We start from the raw sequence: 20,675 nt of genomic DNA, 5'->3' as shown, positions 1-20,675 counted from the left end.
GTATTGTCGTCAACAGTTGGCTGTGGTGGCGACAACTCCTTTCATGCCCTTTCTGCTGTCACTGCTTATTGTTCTCGTTTCGTTGCAGAGGCCAGAAAGCCTACAGCCAGCAAAATGGAAGAACTCAATTAGCTGTTGGGTGGTAAACATGTGATACTATAATATTATTATAGTACCACATGAAAAAATAAGACACCTTCCATTATTAATGGAAGGTGTCTTATTTTTTAATTCTTTGAAGAAGGGAGACATTTGCTCTGTTGAGTCCCCTCTCAATCAAAAGTGTAATTTGCTTAAAATTATTTATTCATTTTTGGAAGGTTGAGTGTCACTCTGCAGAATGATGCATGTGCAGAGTTTGACACTTGAAGGCTGTTTTCACGTTCCATCTTCTGAGAAAAGTCACCCTGGGGCGGCAGTAGCTCAGTCCATAGGGACTTGGGTAGGGAGCCGGAGGGGTCACCGCTTCAAGTCCCTGTCCAGACCAAATATGGAGTGTGGACTGGTAGCTGGAGAGGTGCCATCTCACCTCCTGGGCACTGCTGAGGTTCCCTTGAGCAAGGCACCAAACATCCAACTGCTCGGGCGCCTGTCCAGGGCGAAGAAGGTTACCTTGGAGGAAACTGTAAATGTGTCAAAGTTACATATGGTCAGAGATATTGGATAAAGCGAGATACCCCACTCAGCTCACTTCCTGATTCAGTGACGTCAGCACCACGCCCCCGTAGAAAATTGCGGCAGCTCTGAATGTATTGTCGTCAATGAGGAAAATGAACGTGATCACAATTTATGGTCAATTCTTTCGCCCTATAGTCACTAAAGTAAACATTGGGTTCATTTTCCACAAGCCACACATCTTACCAACATTCTGACGCTAAAGCTGCATTTTTCATCCGCACAGATCAAGAGAAAGTTTGAGGGAGGTTGAGGGAGAACAGGCTCTGATTGGAGGGAGAGCTAACCACGCCCACTTAGGAGACAGGAAGAGTAACCGTTTTCTTAACATTGGATAAGCCTACGGTGGGGTATCTCCTTTATCCAATATCTCTGATACGGTCAGGTTCCTTCTCCATGGCAATCGGCCATCTTGTTTCTACAGTAGCCCAGAGCAGACAAATCAAACACTGGCTCTAGATAGTGCCATTCACGTTTTCACTTCAGCCACCTTTTTCTACACGCTTGGCACACAGGAGAGGTTGCCACTAAATCTTCACATTAGACCTCTAAATCACTGTCTATGTTTATTTAACAGTTCCTATCTTTATTTTAGAGAGAACAAGGCCAGCTGCTTCTCCCCTGGTTTAATTCTTCATGCTAAGCTAGGCTAATCGTCTCCTAGCTCTGGTTTTTACCAAATGCACAAATGCATTATTTTGTCATCTAAATCTTGGACAGACAGAGAGTAGGCTAATCATGTTCCCCAAAATGTTGAATCATTTCTGGAACAAGTACTGAACTTTGTTCAACATTTTCAGTTGCATAAAGGATGATTATCAAGGCAAATAGCAAGCTAATGCTTAGCTAACATTAGCATAACAGCTAAGTAACTTTTTAAAAAATAAATGCACATTTTTAATTTTGTGATTTTTATAAATTCAGTATTGGCATTAATTATATTTTAAGAGTGCATAATGACTTAGGAACTGAATCTAAAAGCTAAGGACTTGGGACTTCACTTGGGACTTGAGTGGAAGCACTTGAGACTTACTTGTGACTTGCAAAACAATGACTTGATCCCACCTCTGAAATTTAGCAATGTCTTAACCCACTAACATTGCATTAGTCATAGCAGTAGCCTATATTTAGTAATCATCCGTCAACAATAGACATGTAAATTAATATAAAAACAAAGTAAAAGCATTGGTTACTTTTCTTATTTTGAAAGCGGAGAGCAGAGTCCGGAAGTAAAGTTCGCCTGAAGTCTGGAGGCAACTCTCTCCTTTCTCCGAGACACACACACACACACACACACACACACACACACACACACACACACACACACACACACACACCTTGCTCCGCCTCATTTTGAATCTGTGTAACTTTTCATCAATGATTCACTCTCTGGTAGTCTCGACCTTCCTCCATGACCGTCAACAATTAAAAACACTGACCTCAGATGAGCTTGAGTCGCGAGCCTCTCTGCCAGCTGTCTTGAGTCTCCTCACAGTCCTGAACAGAGCACACACATCTCCTCTCTGCACACAGGTGAGCAGACTCTACTGATTTCACACGTATCACCCGGATTATCTATAGAAAACTTGTTTACTCTTAAATTTTCTATTTTAGGATCTTCACTTTTCTTGTAATTCACACTGCTGTGTAGCTAATTAACTTGCTAGTGACGTTATTGTGCTGCTGATATTAATGCAATGCCGGTATATTCACAACAGACATGACATCTGAGACACTTACTGAGTTTATGACCTCAGGTTATTGATCTCCGTGATATCACTATTAGTCTATGCAGAGTTCAGACTGTCTAGTCAAACTTTTTGGTCTTTAAATTTGGCTTATTCAGATCACCAATTCAGTTAATGAGTAATTTTGTCTTCTTTGATGAAAAGTCATAGGCTAATATTTCTGAGGAGGCTCTGTAATAAACTAAATAGTGAGTTTATATTTGTCATAGCTATCTTCTGCAAGACTTATTGTGGGATACCTTTACATTATCACCTGAAAAAAAATCTATGGTTTGTTTTTCAAGTTTGTAAAAGAAAATGAGTTGATTTGGTGAATCAGTCTCCTTCCTGTTGTGAGGAATAAACCTCAGGATGTTTCCCCAAGTGTTGTTGGCAAAAAAAAAAAGTAGTTTTACCTGATTGTGGAAGACTTAAAAAAAATTAATAGAACAAATAATTTTGCATCATCATTTTAACCTACAGACATCTTTGTCCTCTTGGTACGGAAGCATTATGCATTCATGAGGGCATTTATTTACCCTGTTTTTCTGAATTAATAAGATTATTATCTCAAAATTCTGAGAAAGGTTTTCATGGAAAAAATACTCTTGTTTTTCCTTAATTAGCAAGATTAGAATCTTTAAAAAAGTAATAAATAAAAAAAAAGCAGAATTCTTTTCCATGAAATCATTTCCCAGAATTCCAAGATAAGAATCTCGTTAATTCAGAAAAAAAGTGCAGTTTTTTTTAAGTGAATACATTATGCTTCCATATATTTGTATCCTGCTGTGCACTTATTTTATAGATGAGGTCTCTGATTAATTCATCTAGACTTCAGTCTATTCAGGAGCTGAATTGTATTAATTTTTCTTATCTTGCAATCAGCCAGTTAACTAAACTGCAAAAGAAAAACTGAGAATGCTTTGGATATGTATGTGACTTGCATGTAGCCTAAATTGAGTGGAGTCAAGTTTTCTGTTCCTCGCGTCGATAACAATGTGGGAGAGCTGCCATAAACATGAGCACAGCTTGGACAATTTCAAATCATATAACTGTTGCAGTGCAGACTGTGATAGTTTGATTAATGGAATATTTTGTTTTGGAGCAGACACAAGTTGGCAGTATCATGTAGATTAATTTACAATGGAGATAATAAACTGTTGAAGCTCAGCTTTTGACTCGCGTAATAAAGAGTGAATAGTGTTAGAGTGTTAGATCATGCTTTTTGGTCCAGGAGTCAAAACTTAAGATTATTATATTTGTTTTTAAATCTGCTAGTTTGACATTAACCTCTCTCCAGATAGTTATTAACCTCTTAGTGTTATTGTTATACGTGATCTTTTCTTGTTTTGCGTGTTTCTCAGTAGGTCCGGAGCTGAAGTGGGTATCAAATCTTTAATTGCTGCAGATTTATTGTAGATCTGTGTGGCCTCAAAATGTCTGTGATCATAGCTTTATAAAATCACAGTAAATGAAGTCTGATAGAAAAATTGTCAGCAAACTTAAACGTCAGATTCGGCTCTTCCATTGTCTTTATGCCTAAAAGCAATAAAACAGGTGCTGGAGCTCCTGAAGGCCAAACAAACTGAAGCAAGAGTGTTTCAACATTAGGTGGGGGGCATATGAAATGGGGGGGGGGCTTAGGGGTCCTCTGCCAGAAAAAATTGAGTGTCAAACACCAATCTGTGCCTTTTACTCAGTTTAAGATATAAATATCTTTAATTTTCTCAAAATAAAAGTTCTCTGCTACTTTCATGTTTTTATCGGGAAAGACAATTGAACATGTTCTAAATATTGAGGGGGACGTGTCCTCTATGTCTCCTCCCTGAAATCTGCGCCTATAAACTGGAGTAAACTGGAACTTTTGTTTCATTTCTGTGTGTGTATGTGTGAGAGAGAGAGAGAGACTGTTCATCCCGTATGTTTTGACAGATATGTGAACAGCAATATTTACCATATAAACGTGGTCACTGATACAGTCTGTACCCACACACACACACACACACACACACACACAAACACACACACATAGACATATAGACACATAACTACACAATGCCCTTCATTGTCTCTGTTGTTCCAGCATCTTGTTCCTTGCAAACCAGAACTACAAGCTCCTCTGGATTCTCAGGTTATCATACTGAGATCAGCAGTTTATCAAGACACACACACACACACACACACACACACACACACACACACACACACACACACACACACACACTGAGCCCTGGCTCATGAGAAGAAATCTTATCTGTGAAATGAGAAAATGTTGAAGTGAAAGTAGTTCACTACCAAAGTTACATCCTGCACAGCTGCCGGCCTCATGACCCTCAGTGTCTCCCCTCACAGGTCTGTCAGACACTGATGCTGGATCAGCAGGAGTGGAATGGATAATGGCCATGGCAAACTGTAATGTGAGTGTATTTCAGTCAGAGAGTCTTTCTTTAATGTTTGCGTGATGCTTTATTTCATGTCGGACCATGTGACAGGGAATCTGCCTGCAGCCCAGGGTGAACTCCATTATCAAGAAAAGGATGTTTGTTGAAAGATTTCTGAGCGAATTATTATTAGCGACATCATGTCATGTCACATTACATTAAAGGGGAACTATGCCCATTTTTCAAATTCATGCATGTTATTCCTATTGTCTGAGAGAGTCCAAAAAAGTTGTAAACTTGAACAACTCTCCCCCAAATCTGAAAACTCAGATTTGTGATGTCACAGAGTTTAAAGTCTGGAGCTGCTCTATAGACAATGAACTGGGAAAGATGTTATAGATGACACTGTCTAAAGAGCAGCTACATACTTTATACTTGATGACATCACACGTTTTAGACTTACTTCTCTGGTTTTTGGCTTTGAGAGTGAGTTGCTCGTGTTCACAAACTGATTGTAGTGGATAAAACATGATGGAATTCTTAATTTAGGTGGTGTTTTCCTCTTAAAGTCATTCACGTAAATTTATCTCCGCCGCCCCCCAAAAATTCCTGTAATGTATATTAAACGGATGATCTCTAACAGAGGGATCTTTTCATCTTTTTATCACACAGTGATCATTCAGCACAAAGCAATGTGACTCAGATCCTCGTGCTTGTATCCTCAGGCTGATTATTTCCCATTTGGGAACATTGTTTGTGTGCTACCAGATTATGGAGACTATTTGTCTCACAATAAAAATTAAAGACTATTTTAATTATTATTTTAAGTTATTTTAAATGGAGAATTTGTGTGAATTTGTACTTTATTTTTCCACTATCTATGTCAAACCAGTTGAACTGAGGTTCACACTGAGACACACTAAATTTGAAAACACATCTTTTGTTTAAGTTCTGATTTTCAGTCTGCATGAGGCCAGAAGAGATTTTAATACATAAAATCTGAAAACACCAGACTCGAGAAAGATGATATTCTGAGGGATGCTGAATGGTGAATGTGAATTAAAAACACCTTAGTTCTAGTCTTGTTGACTTAGAAATTAAAAATTAGTCTTGTTATTAGTCTTTATTAAAGGACCATGCACAAACAGATCACCAAATGCTAAAACAATTCGTTTACATACACAGCTATTAAATCGGCCCTACTAGGACGCAGACTGGACAATCATAACGTAGCATAGGGCCGGCTCAGACCAGGGTCCGACAACAACACAGCTGTGCTCCATTGACTCTAATGCAATCGTTTCAGATTTCCTCCATTTTCAGGCCGCTTTTGTGGATTTGGAGCTAAATGTTGTGCCTGGGGCACGTCATGTATTAATGATACTCGTTACCTGGAGAGGTTGGAAAAAGATATACGTTTCTTCCCTGTTCCAAAACCAAAATCACACCCTGAAAAGTGTAGGGTTAGCTAGCTAGCTACTGAAGATATAGCCTACTGAATGTATACACATGCTGCTTTTGCTTTTTAATGATTATAACAGTGAAAAAAAGGCCGACCCTGCTGTACAGGAACCAGTGAAGGGAAGCAGGGAGACTTTGCTGATATTCAACCAGCTGTGTGGCATCACATTGTGTGCAGATGAATGTTGTTTGACCCCAGGAGATCACTGCCCGTTCGGTGGCGGAGGTCTAGGTGCTGGCACACACTGCGATGCCACACAGCTGGTTCAATATTGGCAAAGTCTCCCTTTATATTCAGCAGTGGTTGACTTTTACACTGTGATCTGTAGCCTATAGTTCAGCCTTAGCTTCTAACTATCTTTGTCTTTTTAACCTGTTGTTGCTGCTGAGTCAGTTTGACATCCTGGATATATCCTTCAAACACGGACTGTAGATCCCTCTGTCTGCTTCTCTCTGGAATCACTCTTTCATTTTCCCAAAAACATGATAATATTTCTTCAGGGAGTGCAGTTAGTTACAGTGTGGGCTACACGTTACCCAGACAGCTTGACGGACCATCACAAAGGGGCAGGGCTTAGCAAAAGGTCAATTAACAATTGACAAATCTGTAAGCACACAAAATGTAAATACTAGGACGTTCCTCTTGTGCAACTTGTCAACATGACTGGTTGCTTATTAACAGTTTATGTGTCTTTATTTAAAAAAAAAATGCATGTAAAGTGAAGCCCTCTTTGTTTTGTGTTTATTTGTCCTCCAGCTGCGGTCACCGTCCTCCCCTCCTCATGTTGATGTCAACCTGGGACCTTCAGCAAACCCACAGTCAGTCGCTCTGCTCTCATTGTATTCACATTCAAGATTTACAGCTACTTATCTATCAAAAATAACCTACAGCTGTCTTTGCTAAAAGTGAAATTTCGATCATCTGGATCACATATCTTCAGTAAAAATTCCACAAACAGAATCTTTAATGATTTATATGCTGTACTGTATTCTGTATTTTATGTAACAGAAAAGCCACTTTTAAGAGAAGGGTCATTTAAACAAAGAACTGTTTGTTTTTGCTGGTAGCCTTTCTACCATTTGTAAGCTATTACAAATAAAGTGCTTCAGAGGTGATTATGTAATTTCGTCCACCATTTAATAGACTGCTCTCCGTCTTGTTTCAGTGCCAGACCCACTGACTTTGACTTCTTGGCTGTCATTGGTAAAGGGACCTTTGGAAAGGTAACACTGAAACAATTACTTATTTATCTATCTATCTATCTCTTTATGGTTTAATATAAGTCGTGTTTTTCTATCAGCAGTTTCCTTATTATAACTCACACCTGGTCACATATTCACCAGCAGAGAAAGTGCTTTTTAACCATGTACGCTCTCTGTGACAGCAGGTGACGTTAACTAATGGTTGACCCTGTTTCAGGAATTAATCGTAGGGTGTATAGATTAGGAGTTAGTCCCAATTAGCAGCAGGGATTTTACTGTCCTGACCTTTTCAGACAGAGAGATAGTGAGCTGTTGCTGACTGTGCAGACAGGGTCAAAGAGAGTCTACCTGCTGACTACTCTCTGATCAAAATGTGCTGCCTGCCTCATGAATCATTAACTTTACAGTCCGCTGAAGCCTCTTAAGGTTACCTGAACGTCATCCAGTCAATGGAACAGCAAAACACTAGAAAATGAAACAGCACCAGAGACATGTTACACATCAGGAAGACAATAAACTCTTAATGTGAATACTTTCTTTGTCGGCAGGTTTGTGTTTCTGCATCTAACAGTGTTTTTATTGGCTGCAAGTCAAGATGTTGTATCAGCGCACATTATCAGATTTCTCAGCATCATGTGTTTCCACAGATCACATATCTGTGTTGTGCTCTCAGTGGGGTTTGATGCAATGTCTTGACAGTGGCGTGCTGAGATGGTGGTGCAGTCTGTTTACTAAACAAAGCACTGACAAACAAACCTCCATGCAGGTCCTGCTCGCCAAGCTAAAAGCCGACAACAAATTCTACGCCGTCAAAGTGCTGCAGAAGAAAATCATCCTGAAGAAGAAAGAGGTGGGCTTACTTGTCCATTTTTAATGAGAGCTGATCCTTTCTGGCATTGTAATTTCTCTCTACAGAGTCTCCACACTGACACACACCAAGCCTCACTTAAAGTCTAACGCTTGAAAGCTCCATCTCAAAAATGATGAAGGAGACTCTGCAGTCTGGCTCAGAAATTACTTTTTTATTAAATTCCACCGGAGTAAAATATTTTGAAAAACAAACTTACTTACTAGGGGACAAACGTATTTTGGATTGCACAGTACTCTGATGTGCCAGGCTAAGTTAAATGAAGGTGGAAAATACCTCAGTGAGCCAAGAGGAAAAAGTGTGTGTGTGAAGTGTGCTTCAGTATCTATGAGTGTTATTAGTAAACAGTGTTTTGACGCAGTAACACGATCTGAATCTTATCTAATCTGCAGCTTGTTCTGTACAAAGGACAGATTTTACAACTCCCAGAAAATAAACTGAGCAACAAGAGTATCCGATCAAACACACTTGTCCACCTTATTCGTTTGCTTCTGCTGAAGTGTTGGTGTTAAGAGATGATTGTGCTGTTTTGTTCTTCTCATTTTGTCCTACTGGAACTTAAATTTATACGTGATGTCAAAGTCCCAGAAAACAATCCCTTCAGACAGGAAGAGAACCTGAAACAGCATTTAGACAATTATTACACATTAAATTGAATTCTTTCTCTTCAGTAATCATGACACTTTTAATACATGTCATCTCTAAATCAAGAATTGAGTAAAAAAAAAAAAAAGTGAAATTAAGTAATAAATTGTGCAGAAAGCTTTTATGTAGTGAGGGGCCTCCACATGACTGTTGTGGACAACATGACTTGCCGAATGTGATCAGATTCTGATTATTTCAAAGTGGAAATAGACAAGTTTTTTTCTTTAACCTATCATAATGAAGTAATTGTTAACTGGACAATGTAATGGCCACAGAATCATGACACCACCGACATTTAGAGAGGTTCCCCATAAGCCTCGCTTTCACAATGCATTTCAGTCTGCCACAGGGCACAATGTCCCGGGAAAATGATGGCTTGATTTACAGCACAAAGGAAAATCATTAGTCATTGTGCTTTTGTTTTCCCCATTAGTTATTAATAGCTATCCCCAGTTACCAAAGAGTATCAGTGTATGTTCTTTACAATAGCGGACATGGCAGATGGTGGAATAACCAAAGTAACTGTGGAAACAGCGGTGGTTGTTTAGATAAATGTGTATTCTGTATGATTCCTGTATTTGTGTGATTTTGATTTATGCATTCATCACCATGTCACTCTCTTGTCTCTTTAGCAAAAGAACATTATGGCAGAGAGAAATGTGCTGCTGAAGAGTCTGAAACATCCCTTTCTGGTCCGGCTCCACTACTCCTTCCAGACCCCGGAGAAGCTCTACTTTGTCCTTGACTATGTGAATGGGGGAGAGGTATGTGTCTTTGAACTAAATAAATACAAACACCAACACAGAATACTTTATTTCCATTGGACGTGGTGAGAAATTGACTTTGACGTGGAGTGAATGTTGCATCCAAAAGAAAACACAAAGGTTAGCTGACTATTAGTTTGAGTCACCATGTTAATTTTCAGATAGTAGATGTTTCCTATAATAAAAGCCTTTGTCAACACCTTGTAGACTTTATAATGTGTGTGTCATACAGTCAGATTTATGACATTAACTGCCTTGACTGAACATAAACCATTTCGTAACAACCTGATAGACAGGAAGCAACAGGATCTTGATTTTAAGAGACATTATTAGCGGCAGTGCTGCTATCATCTGAAGGATGCTATTAATTTTCTCATTTATATTTGAATCACTTGTATCTGTATAATTGTACCAAACTGTCAACAATTATCGGGCAGAACCAGGCTCGCTGTTTCCCGCTGCTTCTAGTCTTTATGCTAAGCTAGGCTAACAAGCTACTTGCTGCTGCACTGTAACAATACCCAACAAGTAATCCTTTATTTATGCATATTAATCAGATCAGACAGAGCTAAAGCATGTTACCTCAGACCTTGACTGAAAGTATTTAATTTTTAATGTCAGGTTGATTTCTCCCTCCATCCTCTCCATGCTGTGTTTATGTGTCCACCCGTATGTCTCTCTGTCTGTAGTTGTTCTTCCACCTGCAAAGAGAGAGGTGTTTCTCAGAGCCCAGAGCCAGATTCTACGCAGCCGAGGTAGCGAGCGCCATCGGCTATCTTCACTCTCTCAACATTGTTTACAGGTGAGAACTCAGAAACATTTATTAAAATGACCTAATGAGTTGGCCGGAATCACTATCTATTACATCCAGAGTGTAGAGGCTCTGGGTTTTTACTATAAAACAAAACAAAACAGTAAATTCATAAGCAATCTATTTTTACTTTCTGTTGTGACAGTTTGTTTGTTCTTGTTTGTTGCAGAGATCTGAAGCCAGAGAATATTCTCTTAGACTCTCAGGTGAGTCCAGTTCTGCTTCAAACGTCCTCCTCCTCTACATGTTTTAGTCTTTTTTTGCTGTAATTGTGATTATATTTGTGTGACTGAAATGTCCCTGCTTGTGGTTTGTTGTGTGCAGGGCCATGTGGTGCTGACAGATTTTGGACTGTGTAAAGAAGGCGTAGAGCCAGAGGGAACCACCTCGACTTTCTGTGGAACTCCAGAAGTGAGTAAAAAACATACATTTAAAAGGGAGAAGGACATTAGATGACTTATCTGTCACACAACATACTGTATGTCCTACATGGTTAAATTTAAGAGGTGCAGAGAACTAACAGTGACATCAATATATAATATATATTTTATACTTTTTCCATCATTACTGTCTGCAGTACTTGGCACCAGAAGTTCTTCGTAAAGAAGCCTATGACAGGACAGTGGACTGGTGGTGTCTGGGAGCAGTCACCTATGAGATGATCTACAGCCTGGTATGTGTGTTTGTGTGTGGCTGATTTGTACGTTATCCCTTTTGGAAGCATCTTCACGTTAGACAACAATACAGTATATCTTATGTACAGGGTCGACATTTTCATTTGAAGGTGGTGTTAAAGGAAATCTTATGGAATGTCCAAATTATAATGGGTTCAGCTTCAGGGGATCATGAACGTGTTCAGTACATTTCATTCTGCTGGATATTTTTCATGTACAAGTAGAAATTTTGGCCTGGTTGCATTGCTAAGGAAAAGGTCAGAGCATCTCTAAAATTGTAGGATCAATCCTCTTGGGACCATAAATATCGACAGAGAATAGAAAATTGACCCTTTGTAACCACGCAGGCCATCTGTCAGCCAGTCAGGCCACCACTTTGGTCTAGTCTGAAACCTCAGTTATACTTTGTGTTCAGTGCTAATTAATAAAATGCATGATACTAACACAGATAGATAGATAGATAGATAAACAGATATTAGACTACTCAGTTCTGCTTTTCTGATACAGAAAAGTATACTGCTACGAGAATCTCCTTGTTGAATTGACAGGAAATTACTTTCAATGCAGTCTTTCACAATGTGTTTATTGTGCAAGTTGATATTGCAGTGACTATAAAAGAGTTGTGCAGCCCTATTAAGTGGAGCAGAGGTGTCCAAACATTTTTTTGAATGGGGGCCAGATTAAATAATTTGAAAATACCTGGGGCCAGCGTCCTCTTGCATTATATGGGTTAAAAAAATAAAAATCACATACAAATTAGACCAGAGGTTCTCAACTGATGGGATGCAGTCCAAAAGTGGGTCTTGGGCCCATCCCGAATGGACCACAGATGACTCCAGAATGTGTTAAGGTTGTAAAAAAAAAACACTGTTTATTTGTAAGTCCAGTACATTTCCAGCACAGAGCTTTTATTTTGAAGTGCCGTTTTTCGCTGTAGAGTGAGTGTCTAACGGACAGCTACGTGACAGAGGCAGCAAACTAACTCAGTGACATGGCCAAATGCAAGTATGACGCTGTTTGTATTAACTGTGGGACCTTGAACTAATGACTAAGAAGAAATCTGGACCCTGTTGCCGGACCAGTTGGGAGCCACTGAATTAGACAAACACAACTTTTTCATCTTCCATTGAACATTGCTTTCCATTGCTTCTGAAAACAGTGGCTCTTGCTGTCAACTTAATGCCTCTTTCTTTGTTTGTTTGCTTGTTTCTCGTCTGTTTATGATCTTTACGAACACGTACTAGTTCTGTCTGTGTAATTTCTACTTGGTGCACGTCTACAAACTGTATGATAGTCCTGCCATTAGCGGAAAAATTGAAAAAATGCAAAATGATCTTGCTTGATTAACCAATATTGTATGGTGGGCCACATATTGTATATTTTTAAAGAAAAGCAGCAGGCGGTTTAAAATCTGGCTGAGGGCCACGATTTGCCCCTGGGAAGAACTTTGAACATGTCTGAAGTTGAGTCTAACAGAGCTGCTACCTTGGCTGAAGACTCTCAGTTTATGCATATAGAATATGTCTATTTTCCATTTATGTATATGTATATGAATTTTGAATCTTAAATCTTAATCTGCCGTACACTCAGGACAAAACGGCACACACCAATCTGACATACAACCTGTTAGAGACAAGGTCAACACTCATGGTCCTAGGAATAATGAACATGGATTTTCAGCTTCTTACAAGTGAACACATCTAATGAAACTTTTGCAGTATTAATAATATGTTAAATTGCCCTGTATCCTTTCATACTAATGATATTTGTACCCTTCCCTCCTCTTCAGCCTCCTTTCTACAGCCGTGACGTTGGTGAAATGTATGATGGGATCCTCCACAAGCCGCTGCCACTGCCTCCAGGGAAGTCTGATGCCGTCTGCTCCCTGCTGGTGGGACTCCTGCAGAAGGACCAGCACAGACGCCTCGGGGCCATCGCTGACTTTGTGAGTGTGTCTTTCAACTGTTGCTACACATTGAACCAGATTGTTTCCCAGACAAGAAATAAGCCCAGTCTTAGACAAAGGATGATCAAAGGACCACTCCATTAAATGCTGCTTTAACTGAGGACTAAGTTTATTCCGTGTTTGGGAAACGAGCCTCGAGCAATAGAAGACATCTTTAAAGGACTTTGGATCTTTTCTAAGAACAGATCTCACCCAGTACCTCTGAGAAAATGTACCAGGATGACATCACTTTTATACTTTGTTTCTCATAGTTAAAACAGCACAGTAATTGTGCAGATCTCTATCAAAGTGCCAGTTTTTCTGAATTCTTAAAATGTCAATATAACTATATACAGTGTCAGTACATATGTATAACTTTTCTTTCTTTTATTTACAGTTAGAAATAAAGAACCACACATTTTTCTCTCCAATCAACTGGGACGACCTTTACCACAAGAGAATCACTCCTCCTTACAACCCGAATGTGGTGAGTTGTTTTAGGCTGTGAACACTAACTGTTGTTATATATTAAGTCTGTCCCTGCTCTCTGTCTTTTGTCAGCTGTGTGTGCACATCTAGACATCTGTGTACCTCCTCAAATACAATCATTTACCTCCCCTTACGTTTTATCACCCACAACACATTTTCCAGTGGCAGTGCCAACAAAACCCACGGGAAATGACATGCAGCAGAGGGCCACTGGCTGGAATCCAGCACATGGCCACTGTGGCAAGGACAGTGCCTTTGTACATGGGGCGCCCTCTTTACACACTGAGCTAGTGGGCGCCCCCAGTAGATTGTACTAGGGATGATCCTCAGATATGCTTTGTATTAGCAACTGAGTCTAGTTTTAAAGCAGCTGTATGTGACTTTCAGATAATTGATATAGCATTTGCTATGTAAAGATAGATATGTGGAGTAATGGCATCCTGAGGAGAAAATGAAGCCATGCTCCGTCTGTGTGTGTTGTATTTCAAGGTTCTTTGTCCAGTGTTGTGGTAGATGGTCCAGCGGTCCTGCTTTGCACTGTGCTTATAGCAGCTACATGTGATATTGGGACAGGGTCATTAAGGAAGCATAGCGCCCACCCTCTGGTCCCTCCCATGTTATCACTGTTCGCTCCGTCAGCACTGTTGTTGTTGTTGTTGTAAGCACTATTTATTGAGTTAGCACCATTAGCGGCTAGCAGCTGGCACACTCACCTTCATGTTGAGAACCTTGTGCAGACTTTTTCCCTCTTAACTCTGAATCATAGAGCCTGTTTACACCTGGTATTAACATGGATTTCGGTGATCTGATCACGTGGACGGCTAAGACACATCGTCGTTCGCACCTGTGTCTATCATGCGTCTATAGCGAACCACTTGTGTTCAGATTTTGTTGCTGCCTATACTACTTATCCTAGGAGGTCAAAGGGCCCCGCTCACAGTTATTCTATTCACTAGTCATGTTAGTGGTTCTGTTGGTACAGCTGGACATATCACTGTCTGTCAAATTCAACACGTCTCCATCCATAGGACAAAATTAATCATGTGACAGGTCGTCCAACACGTTGTAAAATGGACAACTTATAGAGTGTAAGCACACTGTCACCAAAACAGCCACCGCATCCTGTATTGATGATGCATTTTCCTGTTATGTCCTTGTCAGAGAGACCTCGGGACATATTACCTTTTACTCTACAAAAGATATGGGGTCAAATGCACCCCAGACCACCTCTGTAAGTGGTTTGAGTGATTGGATCACAGTGTGTCTTGGTGTTCCTATACACTTGTATTTAACGCTGTCCATTTGGGATCGGATCACCCAAGATGCATGTTAATACCAGTTTTAAACAGACTCATAGATATACTCTAAATGTCGCATACAGCTCCTTTAATTACACTAATTTATAGTACCACGGCATCGAAAATACTTATTTCTGATTTTCTGACAGGTTTAATTACTTTTAAATTAGTTAAAACTTTAAATGTGCTGCATGTTACTCTGGAGAAAGATGGTTGATTGTTGAGTCTCATTCCCAAGTTGTCTAATATCAACTTGTTGGGTTGGTGGTTGACTACCACCCCAAAGCATTGGTATTTGATGACAATATATATGCAGCTGCATGTAACCATAGCAACATGGAGTAAGCGGGATAGTGCATCCTGATATGTTCTGTTACAGAAATCAAAAAAACCTGCCAGAAGAAACTTCCCTACTACCTTGTCCATTATTTTCAGAAATCACTTACACAGATTGTTTCATCTTTCAGAGAGGCCCGGCTGACACTCAGCATATTGATCCAGAGTTCACCAGAGAAATGGTTCCTAACTCTGTGAGTCGAACCCCGGAGTTCAACGCCGGCACCAGCTCCAACAACGCCTTCAATGGGTTCTCCTTCGTCGCCACTGAGGACAGCTTTCTGTGAGGCAGGAGTTAACTGTCAGATGTTTGAACAGGGTGATTCTTTTAATGGAGTGATATTTCTTTTTTTGAGTCTCACGAAAATAAGAGCTCCTCATGAAGCACTGCAGAAATCCCGACATGACATCTATGTTTGACTACTGCAGGGATTTCCCGATTTTTCCCTTTTGAGGGTGTAGCAGAGGGAGCACGCCTGCAATGGAGACATTTATGGTTAAAATATGTTCCAAAAAGATTGCCTGAAAGTCCCAGGTTTGTTCTTAGAGAGATAGGGAGGATCTGCATAAACGTGTTACCAAGATGCAGTAAAAATGATTGTTATTCCATTCATCTTCAGTGGAATAACGAGTGTGTTTGATAATTATTTTATGAACAAAAATTGTCATATTATGTCTATTCAAAAAGAAATCCCCCCACCACATTGTCTTCCTGTGTACATCCAGACTCAGGGCTCTATTTTCCTGAAAATGTGCAGATGCAAATGGGGACAAAATTTCAAGTGCAAACAGAAATAGGCATGACCATCAAACAACAGCAGGAAGAGGTGTGAGTGTGATGCCCTGCCATGGAGTTTGCTCTGAGCAGAGGAAAAAATATAAAATAAAAAGGAAAATATTTATAATACATATGTAAAATTACACAAGGCACATCTCTCAAATCAGACTGTTGATCCGACATTTCACAAGTTGTTTTTGGAAACTTGGACATCAAACAGAACATCAGTGCTGACGTCACTGGATTATAATCATGTGGATGATATTACTGATCTTCCTCAGCAACATTTAAATTTTATTGCTCTATCAATCTGCAGTAGCTTAGATGAAAACAAACCATGTAGCAAACATAAAGGGGAAGAACTTAACATACATGAAAGGTGCTTTGTGATTATGGAGAGGTCTGTGCCTGTACACCTATTGCCCTGAAAATAGACCTGCATCTGAGGTAAAGAGCATAAAACTTATTTTGTCCTTATGCTGGCTTTACACCTGCAGGAAAATAGAGCCCTTAATAGTGTCTGTCTCCCTGATCCCTGATGATTTTTTACAGAAAAACACATCTGAATTTTTATGTGAACAGAAATAATAACCCTTAGGTTCACCACCAGTGCTTTGAAAGAAGACAACATCCAAAAAAAGAAATGAAAAAGGCAGTTCGATTTTTTAACATCAATAATACCACACTCATACCCAGCAGAAACAGATGGGGAAAATCTACTGCTTTAACCAGCCGTGTTTTTCACTTTAACATCAAATATCAAAAAACAACTATCATTTCACACTTTTGTCACATTGCTATGATAAAGGAAAACTGAGATGACTGGCTGTCTCTACTGGCTTTTCACATCGTCCTACAGGGTCAGATTTCACAGGGAAACTGCTGAATTGTTGGAACAAACTGCACTTTGTAGTCATTGTTATTAAGTACATAAAGTCCGCTTTCCCTTGTACTTAAAACAAGATGGTAGTGATCTTCCTGTGTAAACAAAGCTGTGACAGACTGATGACAAAATCACATCTGTTTTTTTCTTGACTGAAGACCAGAACAAAAAGTCTGACAAAAGAAAGACGACGAAAACTCAGCTAAGAATTATTGTAATATAATATATATGAGACAGTGAGTGATACAGTTGGTGTGAAACAAAGGCTCTCACAACAGTGGCCTGGTTTGTTTAAGGCAATTATGCCAAAGTGTCAAAATTAGTTTTCAGATAATGCACTGGTATTAAAAAATGCTCCGTGTAGCACTTTTAAAAAAAAACGTCAGTTAGCTACACAGTGTTTATTCTGTGGACTGTGGTTTTATGAATTGTAACTGGGAAGCTTGGAAAAGATTTTAGCCTGTAGATAGCAAACAGTGATATTGATTAGTTTTGTTTCATGATACATGTTAGTGTTATATTGAATACTGTATGAAACATCTGTAAATATACAGTAGCAGCTTTGATGTACTGTAGTAACGTAATGATAGATGAAGTTGGTGATTGATGGTGCTTGACGTTGACAGTGCTGGGTGATGCATTTGTACATCAGATATCCTTGTTATTTTTATTATGTCATTTACATATCTATATACCTGACATCTGGTATTAAAGAAGCTTCTCTCTTTCAGTTGCTGAACATAGCATATCCCTATTTACCTGCTTTAAAAGACTGACTTTAGTTTTGCTCAAAGTTTTAGATTTACAGAACAATATACCAGATGCTGGAAACCAAATACGCTCACAGGGGAAATGCAGCTTTAATAACTTCTCCTAAATGGTCTAAAGTCACTCAGATGAATGCTGCTCTGACCCTCATTGCTCATCGTTTGCCTTCTGAAACTGTAACCCTGCATGCCAAGCCGTTGTTCCTTGACTGATCCTGTAAATAGATAGCTGATGAAAGAGTGTCAGGTCACGTGTGTGTGTGTGTGTGTGTGTGTGTGTGTGTGCGCGCGCGTGCGTGCGCGTGTTTGTGTATATAGAAAACATGTTAATAAATCAAATATCTGTCAAAACATTTACATGTTCCTTTGGATGAGTCATTTAACGTGTGTGCATAACAGAGACAATGTTTTTGGTGATTAACCAATCAGTGAGTAGCTTGTAAAATCTGCATGTTAAAATCACTTCACCTCGGTGACGACCGGAGTGAACTTTGCCGTATATTACGCCTTTATTGCTTAGTATGATGACTGAGATAAAGTGACATCATAAACACAGGTACAGTTCAGTTATTGCAGGAGGTGGAAAATAACAATACATTTACTGAAATACTGAACATAAGTACTGTTTAAAGGAAACTTACTTGGACTTTACTTGAGTATTCCATTTTCTACTCTGCTACTTCTACTCCACCATAATTTAGATATAGATTTATTTTTTATATTTTCCAGTATGCATCTGAACAGTCTGCTTCGTCTACTGTATCCCAAAATGCAAAGAGCTGGAACAGTCACAACAACTATTTTTTTTCTTATGTTATCTTGTGTAAGAAGAACAATTCACAACTGTGAGTAGGTTACAGCCTATCTGTAACGAAACTGCAAAGCCATAATGTTTAAATTAATCCTGCTAAGATATGGTTTCATATCACAAAGACAGCACTGTAACCCTTAGCAAGCTGTCAATAAGAAAACAACATGACATACATAACTTAAAGTTGTTTTTTTTTAATTGAAAAATGTTCATGTACAAACAACGGGGCCTTAACGTCTTTGCATTAGATTAAAAGGATCCGTTGCATACAAACTGACAGGCATAAACAAAAGATTGGTACTTGAAATCAGCTCCTCTTCCTACCCATATAGCTGCTGTCTTCAAACCATGACGTACTCATAATTCAGAATGCAGTGTGTTTGTGTGTGTGTTTGTGTGTGTGTGTTTCCAGGCCAGTCACCAACTGTAATCATCTGTGTATGGAGCCAGCAGAGCCCGGTGGGATTAGTGAACCCAAAACAAACAAATACACACTCAGCAGGTACAGGGATGTTAATTTTGAGCACAAAAGAGCAGCAGCTCAACACTTTGATGCTTGCACAGGTGTGTGGTTTTTGTGTGTGTTCAGCTGCATCATCTTTTGGCACGAGTGATAATGTAAACTTAATCTGTGTGCACGTGTGTTACGTGTATAAAGACACACATCTCTCACTAATGATAAACTGTATGTGGGCACTACTAAATACAATATTAACTTTTGAGAGGTTTGAACAAAGTTACTGAACAGACAAAACAGGAAAGTGAGTCTCAGGTCATATCCGACACAGAATGTTGTGCAACTTGAGAGAGGCAACATGTTGATGACAGGGTGAGGACACAATTACCCAAAGTCTGTTTAGCATAGAAGTTGTTTCATTAAACAAACTCTATTAATGCAGTCATCTGATTAATGTTTACCCACTCTGATTCATCAGCAAGGAACACATTTATGACAGCGCAAACACTTCAAAGGCAAAAGCACATCTATTTTATGACATAGTATATAAAAAAGTGAACAAAAGCGTACTTAATGTTAATCACAATAACACCACAACTTCAGCTCTCAAACATTATCACTGATGTGAACCAACAATATTTTTGTAAATAGTAGTAGAGGTAAAAAAAAAAAGTTACAAATTGTAAGAGTATATCCTGTGTGCTGTAACATATGTACAGAGTTATGGTTATTTTTTCCTGTTATTATTGTTCACTGTATGTTGTCTGTGTGTATGTTTGTGTCATAAAATCCAGATATTAATGGTAACTTTTTATAGCGACACAATGAGGCTTCCAAGGATCAATAAACACAAGATAAGAAAATATATCATAAACCAATGACATCAACAAAGCAAGATAATGATCAAAAAAGAAAGCAATTAATGAACAATGTAAGCACTGGTAAAACAAAGATAATTCATATTTTAAAGAGCAAAATGGGTCTTGGAAAAGGTTTTAGGTATAAAGGAATGTCATTAAGTCTAAAAGATTTGTCACTATATTTTTGTTATGGCTGTTCTGTTTCTTTTTTGTCGATGTGTCTCATCTGTTTTTATCACTTCTCTTCTGTTTGATTTCTTAACCAAACGAAGCACTGCAATCAGTGGTCACCTTCAGCAGCAAAGACTCATAAATTTAAATTTTCCAGAGTGATCAAAAGGTCAATTATTAATCTTAACAGACACTCCTGTTCACTTGAAGGAAGAGAAAAGGCAGGTGGAGAGTTGTGACCTCAGCAGCAGCAACCATCTGCACGACTGTTTAACTGCCCCACTTAGTGGTCAAAATAAGAAACGCAACTCATGAACCAGGTAATTGACTCATTGATGGCACTGAATGCATCAAAAATATTAACAGAACTTAAGGCTGCATAAAACACACATACAGTAGTGTGTGTAACATAGGCTTATATAGTTTTTCCCTTGTTTCCATTACCATTATGTAGGCAACTTAATTTTACTAGTTTTGTATAAAGACAGCAGCTTTTATGGGACATTAAGTTGCAAATGCTGTCAGCACTAAATATTCAAAACACACATGGAAAGGGCCATAGTGTGTTGGAAACTCAGCGGTTTAAAGGTCCCATGTTGTGAAAAGTCAGATTTCCATGTCATTTGAAAAATAAAGCAGGCATAGGTGCTATATGAATACTGTGAAAGTAT

General features: G+C 39.0%; 1 protein-coding gene across 2 annotated transcripts; it reads left to right on the top strand.

The window, feature by feature from the left end:
- The first annotated feature begins 2,053 nt into the window (after window positions 1-2,053).
- On the top strand, window positions 2,054-18,071 carry sgk2a (serum/glucocorticoid regulated kinase 2a). Of its 2 annotated transcripts, none has more exons than XM_050065180.1 (13): window positions 2,054-2,208; window positions 4,755-4,819; window positions 7,002-7,063; window positions 7,411-7,468; window positions 8,214-8,297; window positions 9,593-9,724; window positions 10,414-10,526; window positions 10,705-10,741; window positions 10,860-10,946; window positions 11,113-11,208; window positions 12,999-13,154; window positions 13,552-13,641; window positions 15,409-18,071. In XM_050065180.1, exons 2-13 carry the CDS (start codon window positions 4,799-4,801, stop codon window positions 15,562-15,564), a joined length of 1,092 nt encoding a protein of 363 aa, XP_049921137.1. In that variant the 5' UTR covers window positions 2,054-2,208; window positions 4,755-4,798; the 3' UTR covers window positions 15,565-18,071. The 2 variants fall into 2 exon arrangements, with proteins under 2 accessions (XP_049921137.1, XP_049921138.1); XM_050065181.1 differs by lacking the exon at window positions 2,054-2,208 and adding an exon at window positions 4,432-4,547.
- The last annotated feature ends 2,604 nt before the right edge of the window (window positions 18,072-20,675 follow it).

Source organism: Epinephelus moara, chromosome 16 (assembly GCF_006386435.1).
Source record: "Epinephelus moara isolate mb chromosome 16, YSFRI_EMoa_1.0, whole genome shotgun sequence".
NCBI lineage: Eukaryota > Metazoa > Chordata > Actinopteri > Perciformes > Serranidae > Epinephelus > Epinephelus moara.
The sequence above is the reverse complement of the archived record's forward strand: the minus strand, read 5'-3'. Positions and strand labels throughout refer to the sequence as shown.